The sequence below is a fragment of the Corvus hawaiiensis genome, chromosome 19, assembly GCF_020740725.1.
Source record: "Corvus hawaiiensis isolate bCorHaw1 chromosome 19, bCorHaw1.pri.cur, whole genome shotgun sequence".
Taxonomy (NCBI): Eukaryota; Metazoa; Chordata; class Aves; order Passeriformes; family Corvidae; genus Corvus; species Corvus hawaiiensis.
The window spans coordinates 7,089,279-7,116,444 of record NC_063231.1 but is presented as its reverse complement, the minus strand read 5'-3'; the positions used below and the strand labels follow the sequence as shown (position 1 = coordinate 7,116,444).

At 53.0% G+C, this 27,166-nt stretch overlaps 2 protein-coding genes across 3 annotated transcripts; one reads left to right on the top strand and one right to left on the bottom strand.

The window, feature by feature from the left end:
- Positions 1–202: 202 nt before the first annotated feature.
- On the bottom strand, positions 203–26,592 carry OTOP2 (otopetrin 2). The gene is made up of 8 exons (XM_048324027.1): positions 26,422–26,592; positions 7,167–7,369; positions 5,740–6,168; positions 5,143–5,279; positions 4,470–4,528; positions 3,680–3,813; positions 2,343–3,232; positions 203–1,794 (listed from the first exon to the last, which is right to left on the bottom strand). The coding sequence occupies exons 3-8, from the start codon at positions 6,134–6,136 to the stop codon at positions 1,624–1,626; spliced, it is 1,788 nt and encodes a 595-aa protein (XP_048179984.1). The 5' UTR covers positions 6,137–6,168; positions 7,167–7,369; positions 26,422–26,592; the 3' UTR covers positions 203–1,623.
- USH1G (USH1 protein network component sans) lies at positions 9,749–20,196 on the top strand. Of its 2 annotated transcripts, XM_048324028.1 has the most exons (3): positions 9,751–10,488; positions 17,895–19,136; positions 19,831–20,196. In XM_048324028.1, the coding sequence occupies exons 1-3, from the start codon at positions 10,325–10,327 to the stop codon at positions 19,832–19,834; spliced, it is 1,410 nt and encodes a 469-aa protein (XP_048179985.1). In that variant the 5' UTR covers positions 9,751–10,324; the 3' UTR covers positions 19,835–20,196. The 2 variants fall into 2 exon arrangements, with proteins under 2 accessions (XP_048179986.1, XP_048179985.1); XM_048324029.1 differs by lacking the exon at positions 19,831–20,196 and having other exon boundaries at positions 9,749–10,488; positions 17,895–19,140.
- Positions 26,593–27,166: the final 574 nt, after the last annotated feature.

Below are 27,166 nucleotides of genomic sequence, written 5' to 3'. Positions count from 1 at the left end.
ATCAGTGCAGCCCTCTGAGGGCAGGGGAATCTGGGGTTTTCCCCATGTTCTACCCAGATCAGAGAAAGGCTGGCAGACAGGAACACTGGTGTCAGACCAGCCAGAGGCACTGGTCCCTGCTGGTTTGGTGATCTGGGCTTGGAGGGGAAGGTGGTTGGAAATGCGTCAGCCTGGCTGTGGGGTGGAAAATTGCATCACTCCATTTCAAGTACCATGATTTCCATTTATTATTTTTACTTTGGCAGATGCGCACACGTCCGTAGGAAAAGGCTTGATGATTTCTGCCACCTCTGCAGTGTTTGTTATTGGAACAATAAACCCTTTATTGGAATGGTTAAACCCTGATTTCTTGAGGATGCAGACAGAGCTCAGCTGTGCCAGTTTGACATGCACCCTCCTGTCCTGGCAGCGAGGGCTTTCTGAGGCTCTGCTTGGATGCTGGGTACAGCAGAGGGGCCCATTTCTACCTCCTGCAGCCCAGGACTCCTGCTCTGAAAGCCCCCTCAATCATTCAGTGGTTCATGGAGAGCTGCAGGCACCCAGAAACCTGAGTCAGGGCCCCAGGGCTTGGGTGCAGGGCTGTGCTCTAAGCCTCAAAGCACACACAGGCTTGAGGGTGCAGCACCAGCATCCTTCAGGACACTGCAGATCAAATTGGCCATGGCATTGCATTGATTTCTGTGTCATAGGGTCCCTTCAGGAGTTCAGTTACAGTGAAAATCAATAAATAACTTTGCATACAAAAATGTTCATATATTTAAAAAAAAAATCATTATGTATTAAAAAAAAAAGAAAAAAGAAAAAAAAGAAAAATCTCTTTATTATCCCAAAGACTGTATTGCCCACTGCCCACATCATCTTTATGATTCTTGAGCCCTGATTCAGGAAAGCTGAGAAAAAAGTGTGCTAGAGCAATCCCATATCAGGGCTAGCCCAGGACCACATGCACAGCTCTCCCTCCTTGGGAAGAGGAGGCTGCAGTGGTGCCTCCTTGGAGAGGAAGGCAGGGGCTGGCACAGGGAAGGGTCGAGAGGGCCCATACACACGGGCAATACAGAGCGGAAAGATTAAAACGGTTCCCAAAGCCTTTGGTGGTTACCAGTTTGTTTTTCACATCTCTGCAGGGGAGTGATTTCCGACTGGCCGTACCAGGAGATGAAGTGGTTTCCCTTTCTGTCCTTCCAGGCCTGTGTCAGCCCCTTGCACTCTCCAGCTCTCTGCGTGCAGGGAGGCTCCGACTGCCCAAGGGTGCTGAGGACCCTCTGGAGAGTCCATCGGTGGCACGGAGTGAACAGGCTTTACCAGGAAGGTGAGTCTCTGCATGAACCAAGGGTAATCACCATGTCCCGCCCTAGACACGTTCCTTTTTTTTAATCTGTTCTCTTTTAAGCTTTAAGAACTTCAGACACACACAGGCACACCCACACATAAGTAGCAAAAATAAAATCTGAACTATGTTTGGATGATCTTCACTGACAGTTCATAAACGCCCCAACACTGCAAGGGGACATGATTCAGGCAGTGCTGGGGACCCCTGGGGACTTCTGGGCAGCCTCCCAGCCCTGGGGTAGGAAGAAGGTGGATTGCTTAAGGAGGATCTCATCTTCCTTGCAAGGGAGCTCTTTAGGACATGATGTAGACCTCCAGCAAACTGGCCACAGCGTGCATTCGGTAGAAGATCCCAAAGGGCAGGCAAATGTCCACGATGGCCGGCCACATGGAATCGCCATAGAAGTTCAGTTCTGTGTCATTGTCAAACTGGGGCCGGGCACCGAACGCTGGCATGATCCAGAGCTGTGAGAGGAAACAGAACAGCACCACAGTGAGAAAGGTGTGTGGTACATCAGGGACCTGCCCAGGAAAGGAGCAACCTCCTAGGCCATGGATTTTGAGAAGAGATGTGCTACCATGTCTCAAGAAAACCCAGACTTGACCCCAGATATTTGCCACTTTACATTCTTTCTTTAGGGGGTGAAGGGAATGGTTTAATGTAATTTATTGCTTTTAATAAGCTATCCTACACATCCACTAATACACAATAAAAATACTGAAACTGATTCTTCTCTTGCCCCCACCTCTTGTGTCTGATATTCTGGTGATAAGTGACAGGTCTATTGATGTAGCCTGAAATGTCTTAACTTCAGGGCAGTTGCTCTTTTCTTTTTAGGCAACAAGGGAATCACAGCTCTGCATTTATAAATATAACTGATGCGCTTTCTGCACAGGGGAGGCACAGAAAGGACTGTTTTCCATAGGCCACATCCTTTCCTTCACAAACCCTTCTCCCTTGTGCTTGTACCCCTCTCCCTCTCCCACAAACTCTTCTCCCTGCATGTACTCACTATGATATTGCTCAGCAGCAGGAACATGGAGATCTCCCTCAAGAACTTCCTCCTCCAGTTCATCTTCTTGGGGGCGGTGAGGGACCTCACGAGGTCAGAAGCGTGCATGGCTTCCGTGCCAGATGCCGCACCGGCGGCCAAGGTGCTGCCCGTGTCGGGCACCCGCAGGGACACGGCGTTGATGTTGACAAAGGTGAGCCCATAGAGGTCCTTCTGGTGAGACTCGTGCTTGTAGTCCTCCTTGGGGGGCTGCCGGTGGAGGCCCTCGATGATGAAGACGTTCTGGAAGGTGTGCTGGGCGATCATTAGGAGGGCGTAGGTGAGGTTGAGCGCGCTGATAGTGTCCCTTGGCGTGCTGGCCACGATGGCCACAATGGAGTAGTAGGAAATGGCATATTGCCCCAAGGCTGCCCCCATCAGCAGGGCCACGTCCAGGGTCCTGGTGGGGTTCTTGTGCCGGTCCATGTCCCTCTTGTCAAACCGGTAGACAACGGAGCCACCGATGCAGACAAGAGACATCAGGCTCAGACAAACAATGTTGAAGATGTAGTACATGGTGAGTGCTTGGCTCTTCTTGCTGGATTCAGTGCTGGAATTTACCTGCACCTCATACAGGATGAGGACTCCCAGACCACTCACGAGGATGATGAGGCCCAACATGATGCCTACAAAGAAGGTCCTTCGGAAGAGCCTGAACTTCAGGCGCTGTATGTGGTGGGAGTGGTGGTCTATGAAGCGTCCAACATTCTTCCACATGACATAGACCATGGCAGAGGCAAAGAGACTGTACTCAATGTTAAAGGGGTACAGCCAAAAGTAGCCGTTCTTGAAGATCTGGCAGATTTGGCTGTTGCAATTGCATTCTTCAACTGAGCTGCTTCTCATTCCCACTGAAACAGGACAAAACCAGACAGATGCAGAGGTATTAAAACAAGGAGCCAACACTTCTCCCTGAAGAACGGGATGCTTGGGGTCAGTGAAAATCAAGACAAAGGACAGAAGAATACGTGACCACTTTGAAAACAAGCATGCTTCACCCTCAGCTTTCTGGTGCCCAGGCTCTTTCTTAAAAGGTTAACTGTCAGGTTAAATCTTTTTTTTTCCTTCCCTTCTTCATTCCCATCCCATTTGTACAGAGTCTTCCACCTCTCTGACCCCTCTCTGATAGAGGTCAAGAAATGAACATCCAGACTTGGCTTTTAACAAACCAGCCCTGCCAAAGGAACCTCCAGCTCTAAACAGACCTTCTGAAAAGGGATAAAACCCGACTTGCTAAACAGTTTCTACCTGATGGGATCCCCCCCTGGACCAGATAGCTTCACAAAGGGGCAGACTACCTTTCAGGAGCCACCTGAAGATTTCCTCTGTCATGTTTTTCTTCAGCTTTGAATGTGCCTTGTGGACAGACTCGTCTGTCACTGCTGACATCCACACCGCCAGGTTTGTAGTCAGCGTTAGCATCAAGCCACACCTGCAGGAGGAGGAGAAGGTTTGTGACATTAAAGCAGTGGCTCTAGGCCATGTTTCTCCCATCTGTGGTTTAGGTGTGCTCAGAGGGACTGTGGCATCTGCCTGAAGTGGTGTGAGGATTCCAGTGGTCCAGGCTAGAAATCTTGATCCTTTCTTTGCTGCCCTCACTCTCTTCCTACTTTTTGTCCATGCTCATGAGAATTAGCAAGGCCTGATTCCCACAGTTGCTTTTGAAAGAGCTTCTCAATAGTGAATAAATTAGTAGATCTAAATTGGTCTCCAGGAGATCCAAAGTGGAGTGCAAAAGTGGACAAGATCATATTTTAGCCTGAGGCTTGCCCACTGCATAGTTATCTTCCCCAGGGAAGAAAAAGTCAACTATGAATCATTATTTAATGATAATTATTTATTTAATACTGTCTACTTTGAGTAATGCTTGTATTCTTGAATTGAATCCCAGCCCTGATAGATGCACAGGTCATTAACCACAGCTGCTTGAGCTGGGATCTAAGTTTAGCTGGAGACTGAGCAGGTTTAGTTTTGGACAGCATTAAGGGGTTATCCCCTGGTTACATCTTAGCTGTGTGAGGGAGTACAGAGGGCTCGTGGGGGCCCAGATCTGCTGGCCAGCGGGATTCAAGGAGCAGCAGCGCTCACCTGGTAACATTCAGGTGCACGTGGATGCAGTCTTTGGCAGAGACCCACAGGAAATATGTCTGCAGGGGAAAGAAAGAGAGTTGTTATTTCCAGCAAAACAAGAAAGCAAAGCACATCCTTCCAAAGGAGGGGTTTCCCTGCAGAGCAGAGAGCAAGCTGGAGCCTCTTTTGCTTGGGTCCACTTGGGCCCAGCCTCGTTCATAATGCTGGCCCTCTGCTGGATGTTTTCTTTGCTTCCACTGCCATTGCTCCGCCCATGGCCACTCCTTGTTCTGTCTGAATTGTCCCTCTCTGACCTCTTCCCTCCTTGGCATTGTCCCAGAGCAGGGGGTCCTCTGTTTGGGATCTCAAACTGCAAGCCCCTGCCTTGACTGTCCTTCTCCTCCTTTGTTCTTCATGGAAAAGGAGGCCTGGCTGGCTGGGGGCTTCTCAGAGTTTGTGACAAAAATGTCATGGGATGGGAACAAGTTTAAATCAATGCCTTAGAGTGAGTTGAGTTGCCATAGATGGAAGCTGTCGTGGTTGGAGGGAGAAGATGTGGGCTGGGTGGGGGCTGAGCTAAGCCCTTGTATTTTCTGTGGGGGCAGTTGAATTAAATCCAAGAGATCAGAGCTCCTTCCACTGGTGCCTGTGTCTCTCTACCCCTCCCCAAGACAGAGCACAACCATCTCACCTGGACAACCACAAATATTGCCTGCACAATGGGGTAGATGATTTTGATTGCAGACAGGCAGCTGTAGAAGCTCAAGTAATATCCTATTTTGAACACATCCATGACAAGGCTGAAAATGGCAAATAGGATCAAGCCTCCTGTTGGGGAACAAAAATACTTGTGGTTGGACACATATGTGCATACATGAGCTAATGCAGATGGGTGAGAGGAAGAAGAGGAACTGTTGTCATGAAGAGGCTTTGCTTCTACTGTTGTTTTTCCTCTCTCAGCACCCAAATTATCTTGGCAACAACAAAATAATACAATAATTTTGGCTGGAAATGATTTTCAAACAGCCTGGTATGCTGGGGCTAACAGCTCTTGCAACGGCAGTGGGAGGGATCCTGGTGTAAGTTACCGAGAGCCTTTGTGGATAGAGGGAGACCAGGCAGTGAATCCCGTGGAGGGACCAGGAGCTGACCTGAAGCAGGGCATGGTGCCATGCCCCAGTCCATCAGCAGGAAGAGGCTCTGCCCAGATCTTTGCTGCTTCCCTTGTAATAACTGATGCTCCCATGACCTGTCCATCCTGCATCTCCCCTCCAGCCCCAGCACGTACCTCTCAGCCAGATGGGCCCGGCGTGGGAGTCCTTGCCGAGGATGGCACCCGGGCACCGGGAGGTGCCGGCGAGGTAGAAGATGATCCAGATGATGACTATCAGCATCATGACAGTCAGCAGGAAGAAGACATCGTAGTCGTGCACAGCGATCTTCTCGAAAGCCCCACTGCTCACCAGCGTGCAGGCCAGCAGGGCCAAGTGCACGGCCAGCAGGATGGAGAACATGCGGCCACCCTTCTTCCACACTTCCTTGGAGGCAGGAGTGGAGGGGGCCTGGTGGCTGAAAGATGCTATCTGGCTCGAAGCCAGGCTGGCTTTGTCGTCCTTGTGTCCGCAGCCCATGCTGGAGTGGGGGTGTCCGAGCTCGCTGTCCTTCCGCCCAGGCTCCTCGGTCATGGTTCAACCAAGGCTCTGCCTGAGGGTCTGTGCTGTTGGGAAGAGAGGCCCATGACTGAGAGGTGCATTTGGAACGGCCCAGGACTGGGCCAAAGCAGGACACGTGACGAGGAGGAGAGGATGTATCACAGGAACAGAGAAGGCTGAGACAGGGAGTGCAAGAAGAGGGATGAGCTCATTTTTGAACTTTCCTTTCCTGGTTCCCTGGAGGTTTTTTTGCTTAAGATGCTCTTGCTCGGGGAGATCCCAGGTCAGTTTAATCAAGTGTGTCTAATTGGTCACACAACATTTATGTGTTTATTGATGCAAGATTTGGAAAAGCACCAAAAAGAACTCGCAGGATCAAATATCCTGGGGCAAACAGCCAGTGTGGTTTGAATTCTAAATGTCAAACAGTAAACATTCTGAGAAATTGTTATACTTCCTTGCTGAAGAACAGGCTAGCACAAGGTAAGAAACCCCCGGGAATCTTTGGACCATCCCATCATAGTTTGTAGCAGTTCCTGCAGGAAGGGTGTGAACTACCTGAGTTGTCATGTCCTCTAAAGCCCCCCTGCCTCTGCCAAGTTTGGGATTTCATTGATTCTCTGTGAAAAGCCTGAAACAAAGCAAATTAACCATCCAAACTGAAAGGAATGCGATGGATTTGTCTTTACAAACAAACTGTGGGTCTGCTGATAGGTAAAGATAGATACTGAGAGATGAAAGAAGCAATGGGAAGAACCGTAAGTTCCATAGGAAAAGAAAAAGGGGGGTGTACATCAGAAGGCAGGCTGTATTAGGTGATTCGGGAAGTCTCTACCTCCTAAGTACCTCAGCCAATGGGGAAAGACAGAGGGAAATGCAGCCAGGAAATAAAGATAAAAAGGAGGCTGCGTCCTCTAACAATTTGAGAGACCCCAGGGGAACTGCCCCGTGGCCTCTCCCTTTATTCAAATAAAGTAGCAGGGCTCCTCTGTCTCCTCTTTGGACATAAACCTCTGGTGTTCGTGGATTCATTTTCCTGACAAAACAAAGCCATTCCACCAACCTGTTTTGCTGCCTGGGATCCAAATCTCTGCTCCTGCCAGGCTGAGAAGTTTCCCTGTTGCTGCAGCTTGGTCAGTTGAGGAATTTATACCCGTTGGGACGTCTCTGTGATTTATACCATGTCTGGAGCTGACAGCAGGGCTTTGTGGGCTTCTCAGAGAATCTCATGTGATCCATTTTGTGCAATAGCTGATTTTGGGGAAGCTGGAGAGAGATGAGGAGATAAGGGTTATTTGCCTAGCGAGAACAGGAGTTGACAACACTGCTAAGCGTGGCACGGACCGCTTGGTCATAGGGTCATGGTCACCACAGAGCAAGACCACCCCACCAAATCCATCTCCTTACATGCATGAGGTCTCTTCCCTTGAGAGGAGATTGTTTAGGTGATGAACTTATCTTTGGCAATGATTTTGTGCTTGGCTTTCTGCTTACTGGAGAACGATAAACATTGTGCCCCACCCTGTGCTATTCAAATCAGTCCACTCCATGCCTCGGAGGTTCTTGAGGAAAAGGAAGAAATTTGCATTTGTACCTGTTCAGTGCCAAGGGTAACTCAATCCTGTCCCACCCATGATGTCATCAACGAGGAAGGTTTAGCACTAGAGAAGGGCAGGATTTAGAGACTGGGATTTGTGTTCTCCTTTGCTGACGCACTGCCTTTAACTTTTCAGGGTGGGATTACTGTTCTCTGGACCTCAGGACCTTAACTCCTCTCCTTCCAAGGGAGTAACCATGTCACAAACCACAGGGCAGATACGATTCAAACATTTGTCTGGTAAGGGGACAGTTTCTGCTCAAGGTCCCTTTCACCCAGCTGCATGTTTTGTGGGGGAGCTATAGGAGTCCCACGGCAGCTCTGGGAGGATGGGGACAAGTTTTAGTCCTTGAAATGCCTCTTTTGGAGATGTCTCTCCTGCTTTCCCCCTTCAGGGCAAGCACGGAGCTGGGGCCATTTGCTGTGTGTTTCCTCAGTACTGTTCCTGCCTGCTCACCGTGTCCCTCTTGCAGCACTGAATTGTGTGGGATGGGGAAGGAGAGCTCAGGATCCACTGTAGAGCCCAGGGAGAGCTCCGTGCGTCCCTCCCGTGCTGCCACCAGCAGCACCGGCTCTGCCCTGCCTGGCCTCTGCTGATCCTTAGGGATTCCTGCTGGGCTAAGTGGTTGCTCTCCTCTCAGCCTGCGGCCTTTCTCGAGGAAGCCCGGGCCTCCCTGAACTAAACCCGAGTTGGTAATCGTGCTTTTGCAGAGGCCAGAGGTTCAGAGGCCCCTCGGGCTAAACGCACTGGTTTTTCCTCCCTCTTTCGTCCTTACCAGCCAGCAACAGAGGAAAGAGTGTTACTGCCTCGGGCAATGCTCCCAGTCCCCCTGGCAGCCACCGTACGGCGCAACAAACTTAATTAGTAACAATACAAGAATCATTAAATAACGCCGGTAATGAATTGCAGGCGTTACTGTGCTGCTTTTCACCTGCAAGGATCCCAGCAACAAATACCTCCGTGGCTACTACATCCCATCAGGACTTGCCCAGGGAGGCTGAGCTGGTGCAAACCGACCTGTTGAGGTGAGCAAAGCCCGCAGGGAGCAGAGCCTGGCTCTGATGCACTTCCAGGTGTCCCCGGGCAGCCGGGAGGGTGACACCGTGTCGGTCACCCGGGGATTAATCACTGCATCTTGCATGGATGCACCTGGCACTGCTTTAGGGCCGCCCTCCTCCTGTCTTGGGGCATTTTTTTTCCTTACAAAAATAAGCTGCCTTTCTCACTGTTTAAGCTCCTCTCTGCTCATTGCCTTTCAAGACTTCCTGATGCTGTCTTACAGTCTTTCCCCATTTTTTCCACTCTCCTCCCATTTCTCAACCATCTGATGGCTCTGCCTTCACCTCCTACAAGCCCTGTGCCTGTCCTAGGGCCATGGTGACACACACAGGATCCGGCCCTGGAGATCTGGATCCATTCCCAGAGTCAGGACATGACAGGTAAAACGAACAAGAGAGTAGCAGGAAATTCCTCCTCCACGTCAGCATGTCCCAGGGGATACAATCCACCGATTCACCCTTGAGTGTAATGGATTGGGACAGCTTCGTGCTTCGGTCAGCATCCAGGCTTGGCTCCCTGTTTTCCGACAGCAGAGGGTGCCCGGGACCCGGGAATGCGGTGCTGGAGACATTGCCTGGGGCCGTGCAGCTTCCCGAGGGTCTCACCCAGCCGGGAATTCTGTGTCAGCATAAAAGACACCAGAGGCCGAACACTGCACCCCCTGCACATCGCAGTGAAGTACCGAGTTACACACAGAGTCTGGGGTTTTTTTTTTTAGTCTCCAGAGAGGGAAAAGAGGTGAGGAAGGGAATTTTTCCAGCCTTTATGAGTTTCCTTGGTTTATCAGATTCCTGTTGTGCAGTTTGTTGTGCAATTCCTTGGAAAGCAGAATTCTGTGGGTATAGGCAGGGTAGATGGGGGACAGGGATGGTGACTGGGTCTGCTGTTGTCTTCCTAGTGATACTAGGGAAATTAAATATAAATATAAATATATATGTATCTCTCTCTCTCTCTCTTTTTTTTTCCAATGGGAAAAGCTGAGCTGTGAACACCCCTGGTATTACTTTGGAATCAGTCACCAAACTGCTCTCAGCCAGCTCTGCACAGAGCAGGATTATCTATCACAGGGCTGTGAGTGGAGGCCGTGGGGGCTCGTGCTCCACTGACCCACTCTTCCTCCTCTGGCTACTGCTGCCCTTTCCTTGAGATGGGGTCGCTATGAAATACAGGCATATTGGGCAGGACACAGCCCAGGAGAGCCTTTCTGACAGCCTGCTGTGCTTTGGGGACACGTAAACCTGGCGAATTGTCACTGTGTGACCCTGTGCTGAGCCCGACAGAGCGATGCTGCTTAATTGGAGCTTTTAATGTGCCGTGGAGCTGGTGCGTGTTACAAGGAGCCGGGGCCGGAGGATGCTTAGGACCCAGGGGAAGCGCTGTGGAGCCTGGCTGGCTGGGCTTGGAACAGCTCCTGCCTCCCCGGCCAGGACTTCTCAGGTGTCCTGGTACGCGGAGCTGTGCGAGGCGAGCGGGGCCCTCCTGGCAGCTGCCCCTGCCCCACGTCCGTGCCCATGCTCTGAACCCCCTGAGCACCCATGTGCTGGCCCGGGGACCCCTTCACACCATGAATGACCAGTACCACCGAGCCGCCCGGGACGGCTACCTGGACCTGCTGAAGGAAGCCACCAAGAAGGACCTGAACTCGCCGGATGAGGATGGCATGACCCCGACCCTATGGGCCGCCTACCACGGCAACCTGGATGCCCTGCGCCTCATTGTCAGCAGAGGGTGAGTGTTGGCCAGGGCACGGTGCTGGTCTGGGGAACAGAGTAGCTGAGACCCCCTTCTTCCCCCTTCCCTGCTCGCAGGTCAGTGCACCCCACAAAATTATGGCTTCTGTCCATAAGACCCCTGCTCCTGTCCTCCTTGCTGTTACTTTTCTCTGCTTGTGGTGCTTTGAATCTAATCCGACACTCCTGGTAACTGCTCTGTGTTTTCCCAGCTCCTCTGACCCTGTAAGTGCTCCTGCCCCCAGCCCTGCTTGCAGCACCCTGGGTAGGGATGAGTTGCCCTTTCCAAGTGCTTTGTAATCTTTTACAGCTCCTGTAAAGACAAACACATTCTGTTGCTGAACTGAAAAAAGCCCTTTAAAGTGAGGGGGCAGAGAGAATAACTGCTCCCTCTGTCCCAAGAATGCTCACAGAGGGATGTGTGCAGTGCCAGCTGGCAGTGGGTGGCACTTGTCTGTTTTACCCAAAGCAAGGTCTCAGTATGTGACCTCTGGGCAGCTCGTCATACACTTGGAGCCTGGAAAATTCGGGTTTTCCAAGAGCAGATTTCTTTAAGCCCAGTCTCCCCCACAGGGCCTGCTCCATACTGGTCTGTCTCTCTGTACCTCACCCTGGGCTGCCAAATCTTAGAGTTTCTGGCCTAAATGTGGATGTGGTGGAGAGGTGGGAGTGGGATTTAGGGGACCTGTTAGACTGGAGGGATTTACACCTTGGTGTTGGGGGAGGTCTGTGCTAAAGCAAGATCTGCCATTCCTAGTTCTTCTGGGACAGTCTGTGACTCTCCAGTTCTTACCAACCCCCCAAGGACACATCCCAGTGCTTCCTTCTGCTCCAGTAGCTTTTCTGAGCATCTCATCTAAAGCCATCCAAGCTGGAGTGGCTTCTGCCTTGTGTTGAGAGATTGCTGGTGCTGATTTTGATTTATGTCTTGCTAATATTGAGGGATGGTACTGAGGTCAGCAGCCTGGATGGACATCACACCTCCTTGGAAGGGCTTTGCTTCTCCATGTTGGGCTTGGTGGGGCTGTCAGCTCCCACGCAGGGATTTTTGGTCCATCCTGTGCTGTGTTAGCAGCTCTTGTACCTGTCCAGCCACATCTCCACTGTACCTGTTCCTGGGCTCTTGCCATCTCCTGATACTCTGGCTTGCTTGTGCAAAACCTTCAGCCAGTACCCCAGCTGTGCTCACAGGCAGAGCTCCTCCATCCATTGTTGTCCTTTCATTGTAAATCATTTCCTTTCAGATCCTGGGGGAAGAAAGGCTGTGTACAGAGTAGCTTTGAGAAGCCCTTGAGCACCTGATGCAGCAGGAGTGTGTTCAGGAAAAGATTGTTTCAGAGTCTGGAAGGGAGAGAGCAAGACAGTGCTCCGAGTGGAGCATCCTGAGATGGTCCTGGGCTGAGAACCCTGTGATGCTTCTCTGGGTGGGGGCTCTGTGACTCCCTGTGTACCTCCCAGGAAAGACTGCACCCAGCAAAAACCTGCCCAGAGCTCCTGTCAGGACAGGAATTGCTAGCCAGGGCCAGAGAGACATGGGAGGAAGGCTCAGGGGATGAGACCCTGAAGTTCAAAATGGTTCCAAAGACTTTGATGGCCAAGAAGTCAATCTGGAAGGCTCAAGCAGAGGATGAATGCCCTTTCAGAAAGGCAAAGCCTTTTGGACTGACTTTATAATCTCTTTATAACACTGTATCTCCTCATACTGCTCATCTCCGTCACAGGGCACCCTGCAGCACCGCTGCCTGCCCTGCCAACCCCCATCCAAGCCAGCAGTTTCTGCCTCTCCACAAAGCCCAAGGGCTGCTTTTATAAACTCACATTGGCTTAAAAGGTCCTTGTGGGCTTAAATTGTGTTCGAGTGCAGCCTGGCTGCTGTTTAATTAACAACCTAATATACATTTGTTCCTGACAAGGAAAACAGCCTGGCAAAAGCCCAGTGCCCTTTACATGATGGATGGTGGAGCAAGGTACGTGGCTGTGCGACTGCAGGATGTGTTTGCATTCTTGCACTCATCTCCATGTGTCAGATCCTTGCCTAGGGCCACAGAGGGACCAGCAAAGTGCTTGGCATGGAGGCAGGCACATCCCTGCTCCTTGGAGCTGGCTTTGGGCCTGTGAGAGGCAGGGAAAGCCCCAGCCTGGGGACAAGGGTACCAGAGAGGTGCAATTGTGCAAGACCCAGGAGAGCCTGAGGGCAGACCTTGTAATTTTCGGCCAGTGCCCAGGATGATGTGCCACAGTATTTAAGCCTTGTTCAGAGATGAAACTTAATGCTGTGTTATATAGGTTACTATTACACCTGCACAGTAACAACTGTGAGGCAAGAGGGAGGGCTCTGAGTATCCCAAAATGTCAGGGAATTGCTCTCTGGCCTCTGCTGCCAAAATATTCCTCCTTTCGTTCAGAGAGCCCCACACTACAAGGCAGGGGAGTGTGGGACTATGGCACGGGGCAGTGTCTAGGGGAGTGGGGGCTTTGGGGCTGGCCTGGCTCCATGCAGGGATGGGGTGGGAGGCATCTTCAGGGTCTGAGCAGGCTGGTGAGCCTCCAGCTGGGTTGCATGGGGATGTCAAAGCACAGAGGGTGATGGGGGAGTCCTGGGGCAGCAAGAAACACCAAAATCTCCTTGCCGGTTCTGGGCAGCTGTACCAGTGCCCAAACAAGCCAAGGCATAGAGTGCTGGGACCAGGCTGTTATGAAATGTCCTAGTGAGGGTGGCCAGAGAAACCCTGAGAAACCCTGATAAACTGTGGGAGGGGGCTCCTGGGGGCCAAAATCATGGCTCTAATGGTCATGCCAGGCAGGTGGGCACATCTAGGCTCTGTCCTCAGTGAAGGAGCACCATCCATATGTGCTCAGCAGGTTGTGGTGTCAGGCTGAAACAGGGAGGGGGAAAGAAATCCTTTGGTAGATCCTTGAGGGAAGCTTGTTGCCCCAACCCACATGGAAGGGGTAATGAAGCAGACTTATTGCTGTGCCCTTACCAGCTGCTGATGTGTCTGTGCCTCTGTGCCCCCTTTGCAACGGACAGAGAGAGGGTTTGGGATGGAGGGATCAGCAGTGGCTCATCCTTCTTGTTTGCCACACAAAAAGCCTTTTTCTTCCTCCTGGCTGGGCTCCAGTGAGGAAAACAAACTCAATTAACATGATGGCTGGGAAGAGGCAGGCGAGCTGGCATTTAGCATTGCAGCTTTTCAGACACAGTAATTCTTCAGTGGGGTTCATTAGGAACCACGGTGGCCGTGGCGGGCACCAGTCCAGCTCTAGTTATAGGCAGGTCTGGGGGCCTTTGCTGGGATCAGCCAGGACTTCCTTGGAGTGGACAGCAGGAGAGGTGAGGATGTGTCTGCAGGTCCTCACTCAGCTTTGTCACCCAGCAGAGCTGGTCCTCAGTTTCCCTTCTTACAAAAACAGGGGGTGGGGATACTTTGAATGTCAGTGGCAGAGGAGACAAGTGGCTCAGCCATGGTTTGGGGGTGACGGTGGCTCCTGACATCAGCCAGGCTGCTCAAGGGCATCACATCACCCCAGCCAGGGCAGGGTTGCAGCGGAGGTTGCAGCAAAGGCACGTGAAGGTGATGTGCATCCTCTGCACGCCACAGGGCCGGAGGCCACGTGGGAGCCAGGGCAGCCTGGCTGTGCTGGTGGGGACATTCCCTGCTGGGAAGGTGAAGGAGCAGGGTGGGGCACTGCTGCAGCTTCGTGGCTTCCGGCACCTGAGCTGTCTGCTGGGAGTGAGGGTGAGCCCTGGGCATGGCGAGGTGCTGAGCCAGGAGACGTGGCCCCGGGCACTGCCCCAGCATGGACAGTCACCCGGCTCAGGAACTGCCAGCCCAGCTTTCTGCTGGGACAAGAGGCAGAGAGCCCTGGCACGACCCCATCTACAGTGTCTCTGCTGGATTTTTTGGGATTTGAATTTGGAGAACAGCTGAATCCTTGGGCTACCACCACCTGGGCAAAACTTGGCATATAGGACCCAAAGCTCTGCTGTGGGCCCAAAACCTCATATTTTCTGTTCTTTTCTAGGCTTTACTTGGCTCATTGTCCTGACTGACTATGCTGAAGGTAGTGAGGATTGTTCCTCAAGCCATAAATTATTTTTTTTACTCTTCCTCTATTCAAAACCATTTTATGGGAGCCAGAGACACTCTGCACCCAGCCGGCTCCTGCTCTGAGGCCCGATTCCTCACACACAGCCAAGAGCCAAGGGTGAGCCAGCCCTTTGCTATTGGAGGAACTTCACACATGCAGCCAGGGAAGAACATATGTAAGTGCCACTGGATTCCCCACTGGCTAATTGGGATCCTACGGGAGAAGCACAGGGGAAAAACCAGCAGGAAGGGAGTGAGTGTGCATGTCATGGTGCAAACGCAGTGACTCAGGAGATGCACATGTCCACCTAAGGGGCCCAATTAACAGTGTTTTAATAATGATTATTACAGGAGTTGACTCAGTGCTTGAAAACGCTTTGAAGCTGAGAAGTGCTGCACTTTACACCTGTTATTAAAATATGTTCCCACTTAGTGGACCCTGCAGTCAGCATCTCCTCATGTGCAGCACCCCGGAGGTGAAGTTTTGCTCAGACAGACACCTGCCAGAGGGAGGGCCTCATGTTTATTATCTGAATTGAATCAAACATCTCTACTTTGCAAGTCACCGTTCTTCTTTTCTTCTGATGCATTTTTAGCGCCTGTGGCAGGCATTTATAGGGCAGAGGGCCTGAGAGATCTCATTTTCCTCTGATACTCTTGCTTCTAGACAGTGGAAATGACCACGGAAAGCTGGTTTGGATGTTCTTTCCCCTCACTCTCTGCGCAAAGTAGACCTGCACATATGAAACCCTCAAGACCTCCCCGGCTTAGCCCTGAACCAGAGAGACCTGAGAATAGGCTCCAAAAGGTACTTTATGGATTGAGCATCCACACACTTGGTTTAGGGAGCAAGACTGTTTCCAGGGAGTCCACTGCTCAGTCACTGTGCACATCATGAGTCCATGTACACACTGGGACCCTCGTGGTGCCCTGGCTCACCTGCCCACATGTGCCAGGCACACAAGTGCCCTTTCAGAGCACACCAAACAAACCAACAGCCCTTCACACACCCGAGTCTCTCCACCAGCACCAGCAGTTCCATGTGGAACAGCTTCACTGGCTCTTTAAATCCAGCTCCATCAATAATTTACTCTTCTCTTGCAATTCATCAAATATTTATCCTCCCCATGCATTTCCCAGCCTGGACATGTCACTACGAGGGTAGAGGCAAGGGCTGGGGAATTACTGCTCCTGGGAACTCAGCATTGCCAGAGTACTATCAGCTCCCTTCTCTCCTTTTCTTGGCTTCATGGCTTCTCAACCCCGTGATCTCCTGCCTTCCCCCTCCCTATCACCCATCTTTGAAACCTTTTTCTCCTTCTATGAGAGATGTCAAAGGCTCTGGCTCAGAAGTCCTGAAGGGTTTGTGGGGTTTTTTTGCCTTACAGAGTTTTGAACCTTTTGACTAACTTGCTGAATTTGCCAATGAGCTCAAGGTTGTACTTACTACGTTTCTGTGAATTTACTGAAAACACATTTATGATGGAGTTACAGCTCATGCTCCCACAGAGAAAGCTGAGTGCACCTCATAGCAGTTTTCAGGGAGTTAGGAAGCTCATACTCTGGGTCCAAATAATCTCCAGCTTAAACTCTGGACAGGCTTTATTGTTTCTGTAAAACCTGAGGATTGCAAACTTGGCATTACACTGACTGGGCAGCTCCTCTCTGTCTCTGCTACCCCTTGGACAGCGTTCCAAGCAGGCAGTGGGGTCCCTGTGTGGGGGTGAATGTGCTGGATGAGGCTGTTTCTGGGGTTTGTGCATTGGCACAAAGTGATGAAGGTGCAAAGCAGAAGGGCAAAGAGGTCCCTCTGCTCCTGTGATCTCCTGCTCTTTCCCTGGAGAAGTTTTCGGACTGTTTGAAGTCAGACAAGCCATAGCTCAGACCACATGGGATTTGGGAGAGGGCTCTGGGCTCTGCTTCTCCCAGCTTTTGTCACCACAGAACTTAAAGCAGCAAGGAGTTAAGTAACCCTTGCTGAAGGTCTCAAGTGTGCATTTAAGGAGCTGGACTTGATGATCCTTGATGGGTCACTTCCAACTCTCCATATTCTATGATTTGCTTTCTGCACTCCTGGTGTCACCATGGATTGGAGATGAGGTCTGCTGCGTTCCTCCAGAGCTCACTGAAAGGGTGGTGTGGGAACAGGCAGGAGCTGTGCTAAACCAGAGCTCTGCCAGGGCCCTGCTGCCCACGAGGAGTTGCTCCTGAGGGTGGTGGAGCTGCCCAGCCTTAATAAAAGGCTTTGCCATATCCATGTGCATGGAGGGAGAGCGCCCTGTTGACAGATACTGCTGCTGGCTGCATATCATTAGCACACACGCTCAGGAGAGGGCTGGTGCCAGCAGGGGTGTGAACTTTCTCTTGTTTCACCTGAGCACAAATACAGAGGAATGTCAGGAGGACAGACTTCCCTTGAATCCCAGGTTTGTGTTCGTCCCGGCACAGGAGGCAGGAGATGTGGGCAAGTGGTTGTGTCCTGCCAGCAGCTTGCTGGGGCAGGGGCTGCAGATGCTACTGGCAGTGTCCAGCTCTTGAGGAGTGCAGAAACCTAATCTCCACTTTCTCTGAAACTGGATTCTCAGGATGTGCTAATACCAACATGCTTCCAGCCGTGCTGTTAAGACCAAGCACAGTACGGCAAAATCCCCCAGAGAACCCCAATGCCGAGGCCAAGGACAGCCAATTCACTCTTATTCTCTCCTGCCAGCATTCCCCTTTGTGCCACAGATTTCCCCAGGTGCCAAGGAACCGGTGGGTGGGAAGGTACAGCAGCTGGGGGGTTTCAGAACCACTGCTGAGGATGGGTGTTTCATGGTGGGATCCCAAGGTCTCCCACCCAGGATGTGGCATACAGAGAGGCATTTTGGCATGCCCCCCCACAGAGTCTGAAAGAAGCCAAGATCTGAAGACAAAATCTGACTAGAATTTAATGGGATATTTGAGATTTGAAATTTCCTACCAAGCTTAAGGCCTAAGCTGGAATCAGACGCATACCTCAGCTCTGGGCTGTTCAGAACCTGGCTTGCCTTCCCCCAGAAGTTGGTTTGATGCAGGAATACATTTGTCTTGAGACCTAAATTCAACTGACATTGCCACAGACTTGCACGTGGGGCACATGATTCCATGTCAGTAGTACACCCCTCCAGAAGACCCCTTTAAAATTAAATTGCAGGAACCAGAGGCATGTAGCTTGATATTTCAAAGAGCCAACAGTTCATGGTGCTGATTTGCCCCTGCACAGCTGGGAATATCTCAGTGGAGTCTGTCATCAATCCCTGCATGCTAACCAGTTGTTTTTCTTGCTGCCTAGGGGAGATCCAGACAAATGTGACATCTGGGGGAACACCCCCCTCCACCTGGCAGCAGCCAACGGCCACCTGAACTGCCTCTCCTTCCTCATCTCCTTTGGGGCCAACATCTGGTGCCTGGACAATGACTACCACACCCCACTGGACATGGCAGCCATGAAGGGGCACATGGAGTGTGTGCGGTACCTGGACTCGATTGCTGCCAAGCAGAGCAGCCTCAACCCCAAGCTGGTGAGCAAACTGAAGGACAAGGCCTTTCGAGATGCAGAGAGGAGGATTAAGGACTGTGTGAAGCTGCAGAAGAAGCACCACGAAAGGATGGAGAAACGGTACAGAAAGGAGATGTCAGATAATTCGGATACCATGAGCTTTTCCAGCTATTCAAGCAGCACCTTAAGCAAGAAGTTCCAGCACATGTCTATGGTGACTTCCCTGCCATATTCACAAGCCACCATCCACGGCACAGCCAAGGGAAAGACGAAAATACAAAAGAAATTAGAGAAGAAGAAGCAGGTGGACGGGACATTCAAGATCTACGAGGATGGGAGGAAAAGCGTGCGCTCTCTGTCCGGTCTGCAGCTGGGCAACGACGTCATGTTTGTGAAGCAGGGCACATACGCCAGCCCCAAGGAGTGGACTCGCCGCAATATCCGAGACATGTTCCTCACGGATGAAGACACTGTCTCCCGTGCCATAAGCGACCCGGGTTTGCACATGGACTCTGCCCACTCGGAGGTCAGCACCGACTCCGGACACGACTCCTTGTTCAACCGCCCCGGGCTGGGCACCATGGTGTTCCGGCGCAACTACGTCAGCAGCGGGCTCTTCGGGATCGGCCGGGAGGACGGGGGCGCGCTGGGGGAGGACAGCGCCGATGGGATGGGCGTCAAACTGCGGAGCCGCCTGCAGCGCTCGCCAAGTCTCAACGACAGCATTGGCAGTGCCAACAGCCTGCAGGAGAGGAACGCGGAGGAGCTGCCCTGGGATGAGGTGGAGCTGGGCTTAGACGATGACGACGAACCAGACACCAGCCCCTTGGAAACTTTTCTGGCTTCCCTGCACATGTTTGAGTTCATCTCCATCCTGAAGAAAGAAAAGATTGACTTGGAGGCCCTCATGCTGTGCTCAGACAATGACCTGAAGAGCATCAATATCCCATTGGGCCCCAGGAAAAAGATTGTGGATGCCATCCAGAGGAGACGACAAACACTGGAGAAGCCAGATGTCATTGTAGACACTGAACTGTAAGTAGGAGATGGGGTGTCTGAGAGGTTAAACTCTTCAGCAGGTGGAGATGTGGATAATGTAATGTCTTGTTTTCAACCTGCTTGGAAGAGTAGGAGTCCAGGTAACCTCAGCACTTCCGTGTGTGGGCAAATTCCTGCTCGTGTGGAAAGGATGAGAGTTTGGAGAGGTGGCAGTAGTGTTAGTTCATTACTCAACAGCCCTAATGTGACTGGGCAGGACGTGAAGCCCTTGTTTTGTTTCATAACCCATATGAATGCAGACTGCTCTGTGGTCTGATGCTTCTCAGTCCCTGTAGCTGAGATTTTCAACCACGCTGGGGCTTGTCTTGACTCTTCACCTTTTGAAGACGTTAGGAAATCAACCGCAATTCCCGGTGGGAGCCAGCTGACGGCAGTGCCCGGTGGCATTGGGAATCCTTCCCCAAGTGCTTGAGATCTTACTCAGGCCTCTGGAGATTGCATATCTGGGTTGGAGCTGTTGCTGTTTTATGGTATTTCCAGGGTTTGGTTGGTAGAGTTAAAGGACCGTGTGCCTTTCAGAGAGGTGAAGGGAAGGCCACGTGCACTGACACCCCAATTCACTGGGTTGTTTGGGCTTCCCAGCCTTCAGATATCTGTGTGCTGCTTTTACAGCCTTTCAGTACAGCTTGTTCTTGGAGGTGCTGATAGATTTTTCTCTCTCCCTTTGCAGATAGCAGCAGCATCTTTTTTTTTTTATGCTCGAGAAACAAACCCAGTTCTAAGTTGCCAGAAAACACAAGCCAGAGACTCCCTTCCTGGGGCAGCTGAAAGCTACAGCCATCGCCACCAGTCCTACAGGACTGCTCCCTTGCTCTGCTCCCTGTCTGTGTGATGCTCCTGGGTGGTTCCTGGCACAGAGATCGGACCAGGCAGCTCCAACCTGCCAACCTTCAAGGGACCACTCACTGGAGGAAGGAGTGAGCTGCACAGCTGGCTGGGACGCTGCTGTCACAGGCTGTGAGACCACACCAAGCCATGAACGGAAGGAGATAACATGATATTTTCAAAGGGATCCAAAATAAATAATTACAATCCATTCTTCCCTGAGCAAGTGGTTGTTTTGGGGTTTGGGCTTGAGGAGAGGAGGGTTGGGGAATTTTGCTCTCTCTCCTGGTGAGAAGGATCATCTTGTCTGGTGCTGTGTTTTTGGAAGGGAGTTCTGATTACCGTGGTCTCAGTTTGAGACGTGCCAGCCCTGACTTTGGCCAGCTGGTGCCCAGTAAGTCTGTGAGTCCGGTCTGTGCTGTCTTGAGGGCAAAATCTAGAATGAAGATGATGCTTTGAACATGTTGGTAGTTGCCTTCCAGTGGTCAAATGGCTGTTTCACAGACGCAACATTTCTGTCCCATCTCTCCGGGGCACTGAGCTGTGTCAGCAGGTTGTGTGCAAAGGACCTTGTCTCTGAAATCCAGGAATTTCCCAGGACTGAGCACAGCACCGAGCTGCAGCCCAGAGCCTCTTCTGAGCATCCCTGATGCATCAGTGCTCAAAGCACAGCTCTGAACCGCAGTGTCAGGTGTTTCCACAGACCCGTCCCACTGACCATTGCACTCCCAGCTCCACTGCAGCATTTTACAGGTGATCTGGGAATGGCTCCTGGGGGGCAGGAGTTTCTGGGGTGCAGCAGCAGGATGGGCAGTGACATATCCTAATGAGGGAGAGTCAGCAGCCCATGCCATGGGGTGTTGGCAAAATGCCTGTTCAGGCTGTGATGCAGACTGCCAGATCAGAAAAATGCTGCACGTTGTTACTGGCGTTGCTTATCCACTTTATTTTGCAGGGATGCAAATGATAAGGAATGACCTGTTTGTGCTCGTCCCAGGCCAGGCTGGCATCTGGACCACACTTAGTCCCTTTGGAGCTGCAGAGGCTGTGGTTATGCTGTTTGGAAGACAGGGACTGGTTTGGTGTGAAGCAGCTGTGCTACTCTGCCTGTGCTTGCCCTGGGTGTGTGGGTGTAGGGGAGGAAAATTACTCTTTGCAAGTTAGAAATACTCAGGTGTCCTGCTGCTCCCCAAGTGGCTGAATCCCCACCAGGAGAGGTGTGGGGTCCCAGCCTCGTGCCACTGCACACAGGGATGCTCCAGCATCCCCCACACACCACTACTGCGCTGAGGATCCGAGATCTTTCTGCACAGATGCAAACTGATTTGGTTTTTTTAAGCATTTTGTAGACCTAACAGTGCATTTATATTTGAAATTACAAGTTCTGCATAACTCTTGGCTCAATTTCCAGGCAAAAGGGGGAGAGATCAGATGTGCTGAGTCAGTGAGTTCTCCAAGAAGGCTGCACTACCCCGGCCCCAGCACTGTTTTCTTTGGTCCCTTTCCAAAGCCCAGGGCTGTGTCCCAGCAGGGAGAGCAGTGGTTTGGCTGATGTCACAGCTCCCTCTGCCGGGACCGGGTCTGGGAGAGCAGGATAGGACCCACAGCCCACTGGGATCCACTGCTGCCAGCAGGACGTGCACCCTCAGGCCAGTTTTCAGGTGAGGCTGTGATGACTAAATTCACCCTCTTCCTCATGCACATGTGAACCTCATCCAAGCCCTCTGGCCCTTCTCTGGATAACTGCCAGAGTGCCAGCTGCCCACCACGAACCAGTCCCCAGCCCCAGTATCCCCAGGGATGGATTGTGCCTTTGGGTCTGTGCTGGGCACAGGAGGGGAGTGACTTGCCATGGCTCACTCCAGTGCCACTCCAGTGCAATGGGGACCAGTTTATCCCAGCAGATGGCAAAGAGAAGTGGATCTATTGGCTTGGCACCCACTGGAGACCTTAGCAGGCCAGGCACTGGGATGTGGAGGGTATTTCAGAGCTCTAGGCACTTGGGGTGTGCACACTCCCTAACTTTTGCACTGTTGCTTAGGAGCACCCAGGCAGTTGCTGATGCTGAGCTGATGCTGACAGAGATCTTTTCTCCCAACTTGTCTTTCCTTCAAAGAGCCAGTGAAATGTTTGGTGACATGACAGTACCCAAGTGCCATGGGACGTGTCGTGCATAGCTAAGACCAAGCCCAAAAATGCCATTTGGGATCACCAAGCCCTGAGATCAACGTGGTCACCTCTGTGATGCAGGGAGAGCCAAAACTGAGCTGTGGCATCAATGCAGAGCCAAAGAGATGGGCTCTGTGGGATGAGGAGGGTGGTCTGTGGGCATGGGGTGGCTGTCACTGGCATCAAAAGCCCCAGAACAAGCACCTGCATTTGGATCTCATGTGTGTTCCTTGTCTTGAGGTTTGGTCCACAGTTTCCAGCCAGGTTTGTCTCACAAAGTGTGGGGCCACAGTCCTTGCAGGACACAACATCCAAAGCCCTGGCCAAAGAGGTGTTTCCTGCATTCCAATCCCCCCTGTCCAGCTGAGTTGCTGCATCCCACTGGGCTCATGATGCAGCCAGGCTCCTCTTGCCCTGGGCATGAGGAGGAAATGTGGCTGTCCCCAGGTTCTCAGAGCTCAGCTTGCCCTGTGGCTGCTCTGCCCATCGGAGCTTCCACGGGGAAACCTCACGGTGCTCATTACACTCCACAACGAGAACAACAAGCTCCTTTCTGAGAGGGCACTTGTGAAAGCAGGGTGGAGACCAAGGCTGGCACACCCTGGAGAACACCCTTAAATACCCTCCCAAACAGAAACCCAGCCAGGCAGCAGGTTTCCCCGTCCCACTGCTGCCAACCAGCAAACACAGTCCCTTGTCCCGGCCTGTGGCACCAGAGCAGGCAGGGCCTGCAGTGGATGGCAGCATGTGCCCGTCAGGGAACCAGTGACCCTGGGGATGCTTGTCCTGTAACACCCCAAGCCACAAACACCAAACCACCCTGTGCCTGTGTTAAATGGGGCTTCCCAGCAAAACCCGTCCCCTGGGTTTAGCTTGGACACGTGTTTCCTTGCTCCTGACGGTGTAGAAGGTGGTCTGTAGGGAGTGGAGAAAGGCCAATGGGCCATGCCAGTGGTCAAGCCATGGCATGGACACTCCATCCTTAAGCTGGACATCCTCAGCTCCTCAGCTAAAGGAGCATTGCTCACATGATGCTGATTCCCAGGCCCTGCCTTTATCCCCAGGCAGCTGCTGCAAGAGGGGCTGTACTGGCACTCATTAGCACTCAGGTGCTCCAGACCACAGTCTGGAGCTGGGAGAGAGCAAGAGAGGTTTTTGGGGATGACTGAGGTCCTACAGTGGTGGTGTTGGAGATGTGGGTTTGCAGGCACCATTGAAGCATTCCTGCTTGGCTGCTGGGTACCACCACTCGCCCATGGGGACGTGGCTGCTTCCCCAGGCTGCTGGCAGCACCAGGTTATTGGCTGCTGCCTTCAGATGGCACGTGTGCTCAGCCTTGCCACGCGGGATTGACATGGGAACTGAGAAAGGACATCGACCACAGGACACTGGGTAGGTCCTACAGGACACTAGATAGGTCCTACAGGTAGAGAGGACCAGGAGAAGGCATCTTCCTTGGGCTGGAGCACCTTGTCCTCAGCCCTGCCTGGTGCTCCTCTCCCCCAGGCTCGCCCGGAGTTGGTGACAGCCACGGTGCCCACACCGGAGGGTGACTCTGGGGTCCAGGACCTGCCAGGCCAGCGTGGGCCATTTCACCCCACTTGCTTAACTATTTCCTGCCCATCCCACCAGGGATTCACTTCCTGGCCCAGCAGCTGAGTAATGCATGGCTGCAGGAAGGTGCATGGCCAGGATGGAGGCGAGGGGCAAGGGGATTGTTGCAGAGCACCCCTGGCATGCTCTGGCTTTGCTGTGCCTTGCATGGTGTTCCCTGGCAGCCCAGCACAGGGGATACTGATATGGGTTGGATGCAGCACCTCACAGGGACCTTGCAACTGCTTTTGGGAGTCTCCATGGCTATTCCCAAAACCGAAGTGCCCCAAAAAGCAGAAGCATGGACACAGTTCAGTGTGTCTTCCCAGTGATACGCTGAGTGGACCAGGAAAGTGGGAGAAGTTGAGGGCCATTTTATTTAAATTCTGGCTTTAGATATTAACAGGGCAAATAATTTTCTACATTTACAACTCATAAATTTTTCCACTTAATGCCCATTCGTAAGTATTAGCAAAATATCAAGCAATGCCATGGATTCTGACACCAGTTTTCTCAAGGCTGGAGTGAGCTCCCTGGTACCCACTGTCCTGGTACCCATCATCCTGGCTTGCTCCCAAGAAGGAGCACAGGGACACATCTGCAGATGGCACCGAGCATCCCAGGGGGGAGCCAGGGCAGAGAAAGGTGTGAGGCATCACCAGTGTCCTGGGCCCACTCAGGATTCATCCCACTGGGCACTGACAGTGCTGCTGGGAAAAAGTGTACTTGGAGCACAGGCACCACCTGACCATCCCAGGTCATTGCCCAGGACATCATCATCCCCAGCTGCTGAACATCCCTGGTCCCCCATGACACCCAGGCCCTGGCACAGCCCTGAAACCTGCAGGGAGGATGGGCTCCTGGAAACACTGCTGCAAGGAAACTGAAACTGGGGAACTATTTTAGGAGGACTTGACTCAAGCCCAGTGATGGAGCTGGCTCTGTGCCCTCCACGTGCTGGGGTGAGAACACTGAGCAGTCAGGAACAGCCCCAGCACCACAACATCCCCTGTGTGAACAACAAATCAGCTCAGCAGGGACACCTGGGTCCCAGGGGTGATGGCAGGTGGGAAACCCTCAGTAGCCAGGACAATACCAACAGTGGCTCCTTGGCAGTGCTGGTAGCTGTGACCATGCTGTGCCTGGGGCAAATACTTGCACTGCAGGATTGATGCTCTGGATGGCCTGTACATCCTGCTCTGGACACTTTGGCGGGAGAAAGTGGGGGGCAAAGGCACTGAGGGGGTTGTGGGACCCTTGGCTGGTGTGGGGCCAGGCCAATGACTGTCACTACATGTGCCGTGGCACCGCCTGCTCTGTGGCACCGGGGATCCCTGTTCACAGAGCCTGAGCTCCAGGGTGCCTCTGAGGGCTGTGGTGATCCCAGCTTTCATCATTATCTCTCTCCTTCTTGGAGTGACAGAGACAACCTTCCTGCTGCTCCTGATCTCTGTCTAAGCTTTAATCTTTTGGTCTGTACTTTGACAACAACTATATCTTCCTGTTCTAACACATCGGCACTCTACACAGCCAGCAGACCCACCCAGCCCAGAAAGTCCTGGTGGGACCAGGAGCAGCCATCACCAAAGGAGACACCTGGGTGAAGGCTGGGCCACCCAATCCCTCATGGAACTGCACTGGCTGGAGCAACAAGTGCAGGGCTGCCAGGGTGGCATCCAGTCCAAACACCACCTAAACCCAGACAGTAAGCAAGCATGGATGGACTTCCCAAGGCTCCCATCTCCTCTCTGTTGAGGCTGCAGCCACCGCTGCCTGGGCAGAGGTAGAAGCAGGCTCAGCTCCAGCCCAAGGACGGGCTCTGCCCTCACAGGAGGCGCCAGCGACAGATCTGTCTGCCACAACATCCCTTTGTTCCCATCCATTATCTCTACCCCAGGAAACAGCAAAACTCGGCAGGCATGACCATGTCCAAGCAAAGCCTGGGATCCTCACCCACGCTCATCCCCCCAGGACACTGCCCTGGGCTCTCTGGCTGCGTTTTGGAAATGCACCCATGTCTGGGATGGCCGGGCTTCACATGTCCCCATACGTGGAGTGCAGTGCCAGCAGCTGTGGGCAGCGCTGGTGACCAGTGTAGAGAGATGTGTGGGAATTCCAGAATGCCAAAAGGCCTGAACAGGGCAGAAGGCGGATTCTGGAAGCAGGCCTGGTGCTGCCTTTTACGTCTGCGGTGATAAACCCACAGCCTGGCCCTTCTCCACAGCCACAAACAAACCCTGAGCGTGGCACTGTGGCTCGGCTGACCCGGGATGCCTGCGTGTCACAGCACCAGAGTCAGACGGGGATGCTACCCCCAAACCTTTCCACATCCCTGGCACTGCACACCTCCCACACCAACGCCCCTTATTTCAGCACCTCGACCCCACCAATGTTTTGGAGCAGACTTCCCAGGGCAGGGGGATGCCGTGGGGTCCCACGAGGCCAGGGAAGGCTGAGCAGCACAGCTGCCCACCTGGAGAGGGATGGGAAGCTGCACAGGGCATCCATGACCCCCTCGGAGCCGCTACCTCCGGAGGAGCAGGGAGCCCAGCCCTCGGCCCCGGCTCAATAACCGAGCTAACGAGAGCCGCTGTCAACAAGTCCGCAGCTCCCCAGCCGGCGCAGGAAGGACGCCTGCTCCAGGGATCCGGGAGGAGAAACCTGTTTCACTGACCTTGCTCCATCACCGCCTTCCTGGCTGCGCCGTGGGCGTTTGGGGCTGCGGCGGGGGGCGAGCGGCTCGGCGGCCCCTCAGGGGCACGGCGAGGAGGAGGAGGAGGAGGAGGAGGAGCGGGGCTGGGGCCGCATCGCCGGCGGGCCGGGGCGCGGGGGACGCGCCGGGCGGGAGGGAGGGAGGATGAGCCCCGCTCCGTCGATGCCGAACCTCGGCGCGGCTCCTCGCCTGCCTGCGGAGCCTCGCTCCACCCCTCATCCGCTAATAAAGCCTCCGCCGCGCCGGTCCCTCCTTTGCCACTGACTCACGAGCTGACCCAGCCCAATCCCCGAACTGCCCCGCACTTCCATTTTCTGACCTACAAAGCGCGGCTCATCCCCGCCACTCTCCTGCTGCTTTACATAAGAGCACCCGGCTCCAAACCCAACCCTGCGGCACTGGGACACTCTCAAGGGATGCCCGAGGGGCCACAGTGGGTGCTCGATGGCGGGGTATGGGCTCGGTCATCCGTGCCCAGGGAAGTGGACCCCAGCTGTGGTTTCATGGGTGCTGCACAGCCCTCGAGGGCACTCGCTGACACCCACAGACAGCATCTCCCCAGGGGCTTTGCTCGCATTTCAGGGGGTGGGAAGGGAGGGTGAGCAGCAGGTGCTGTTCTTGGCATGGTGTCCTGCCTGCTTTAGTGCCAGGGAATGCCTTCACCCCGCTGCCCTGGTGCATTGGCACCCCTCCAGTACCCCGAAAC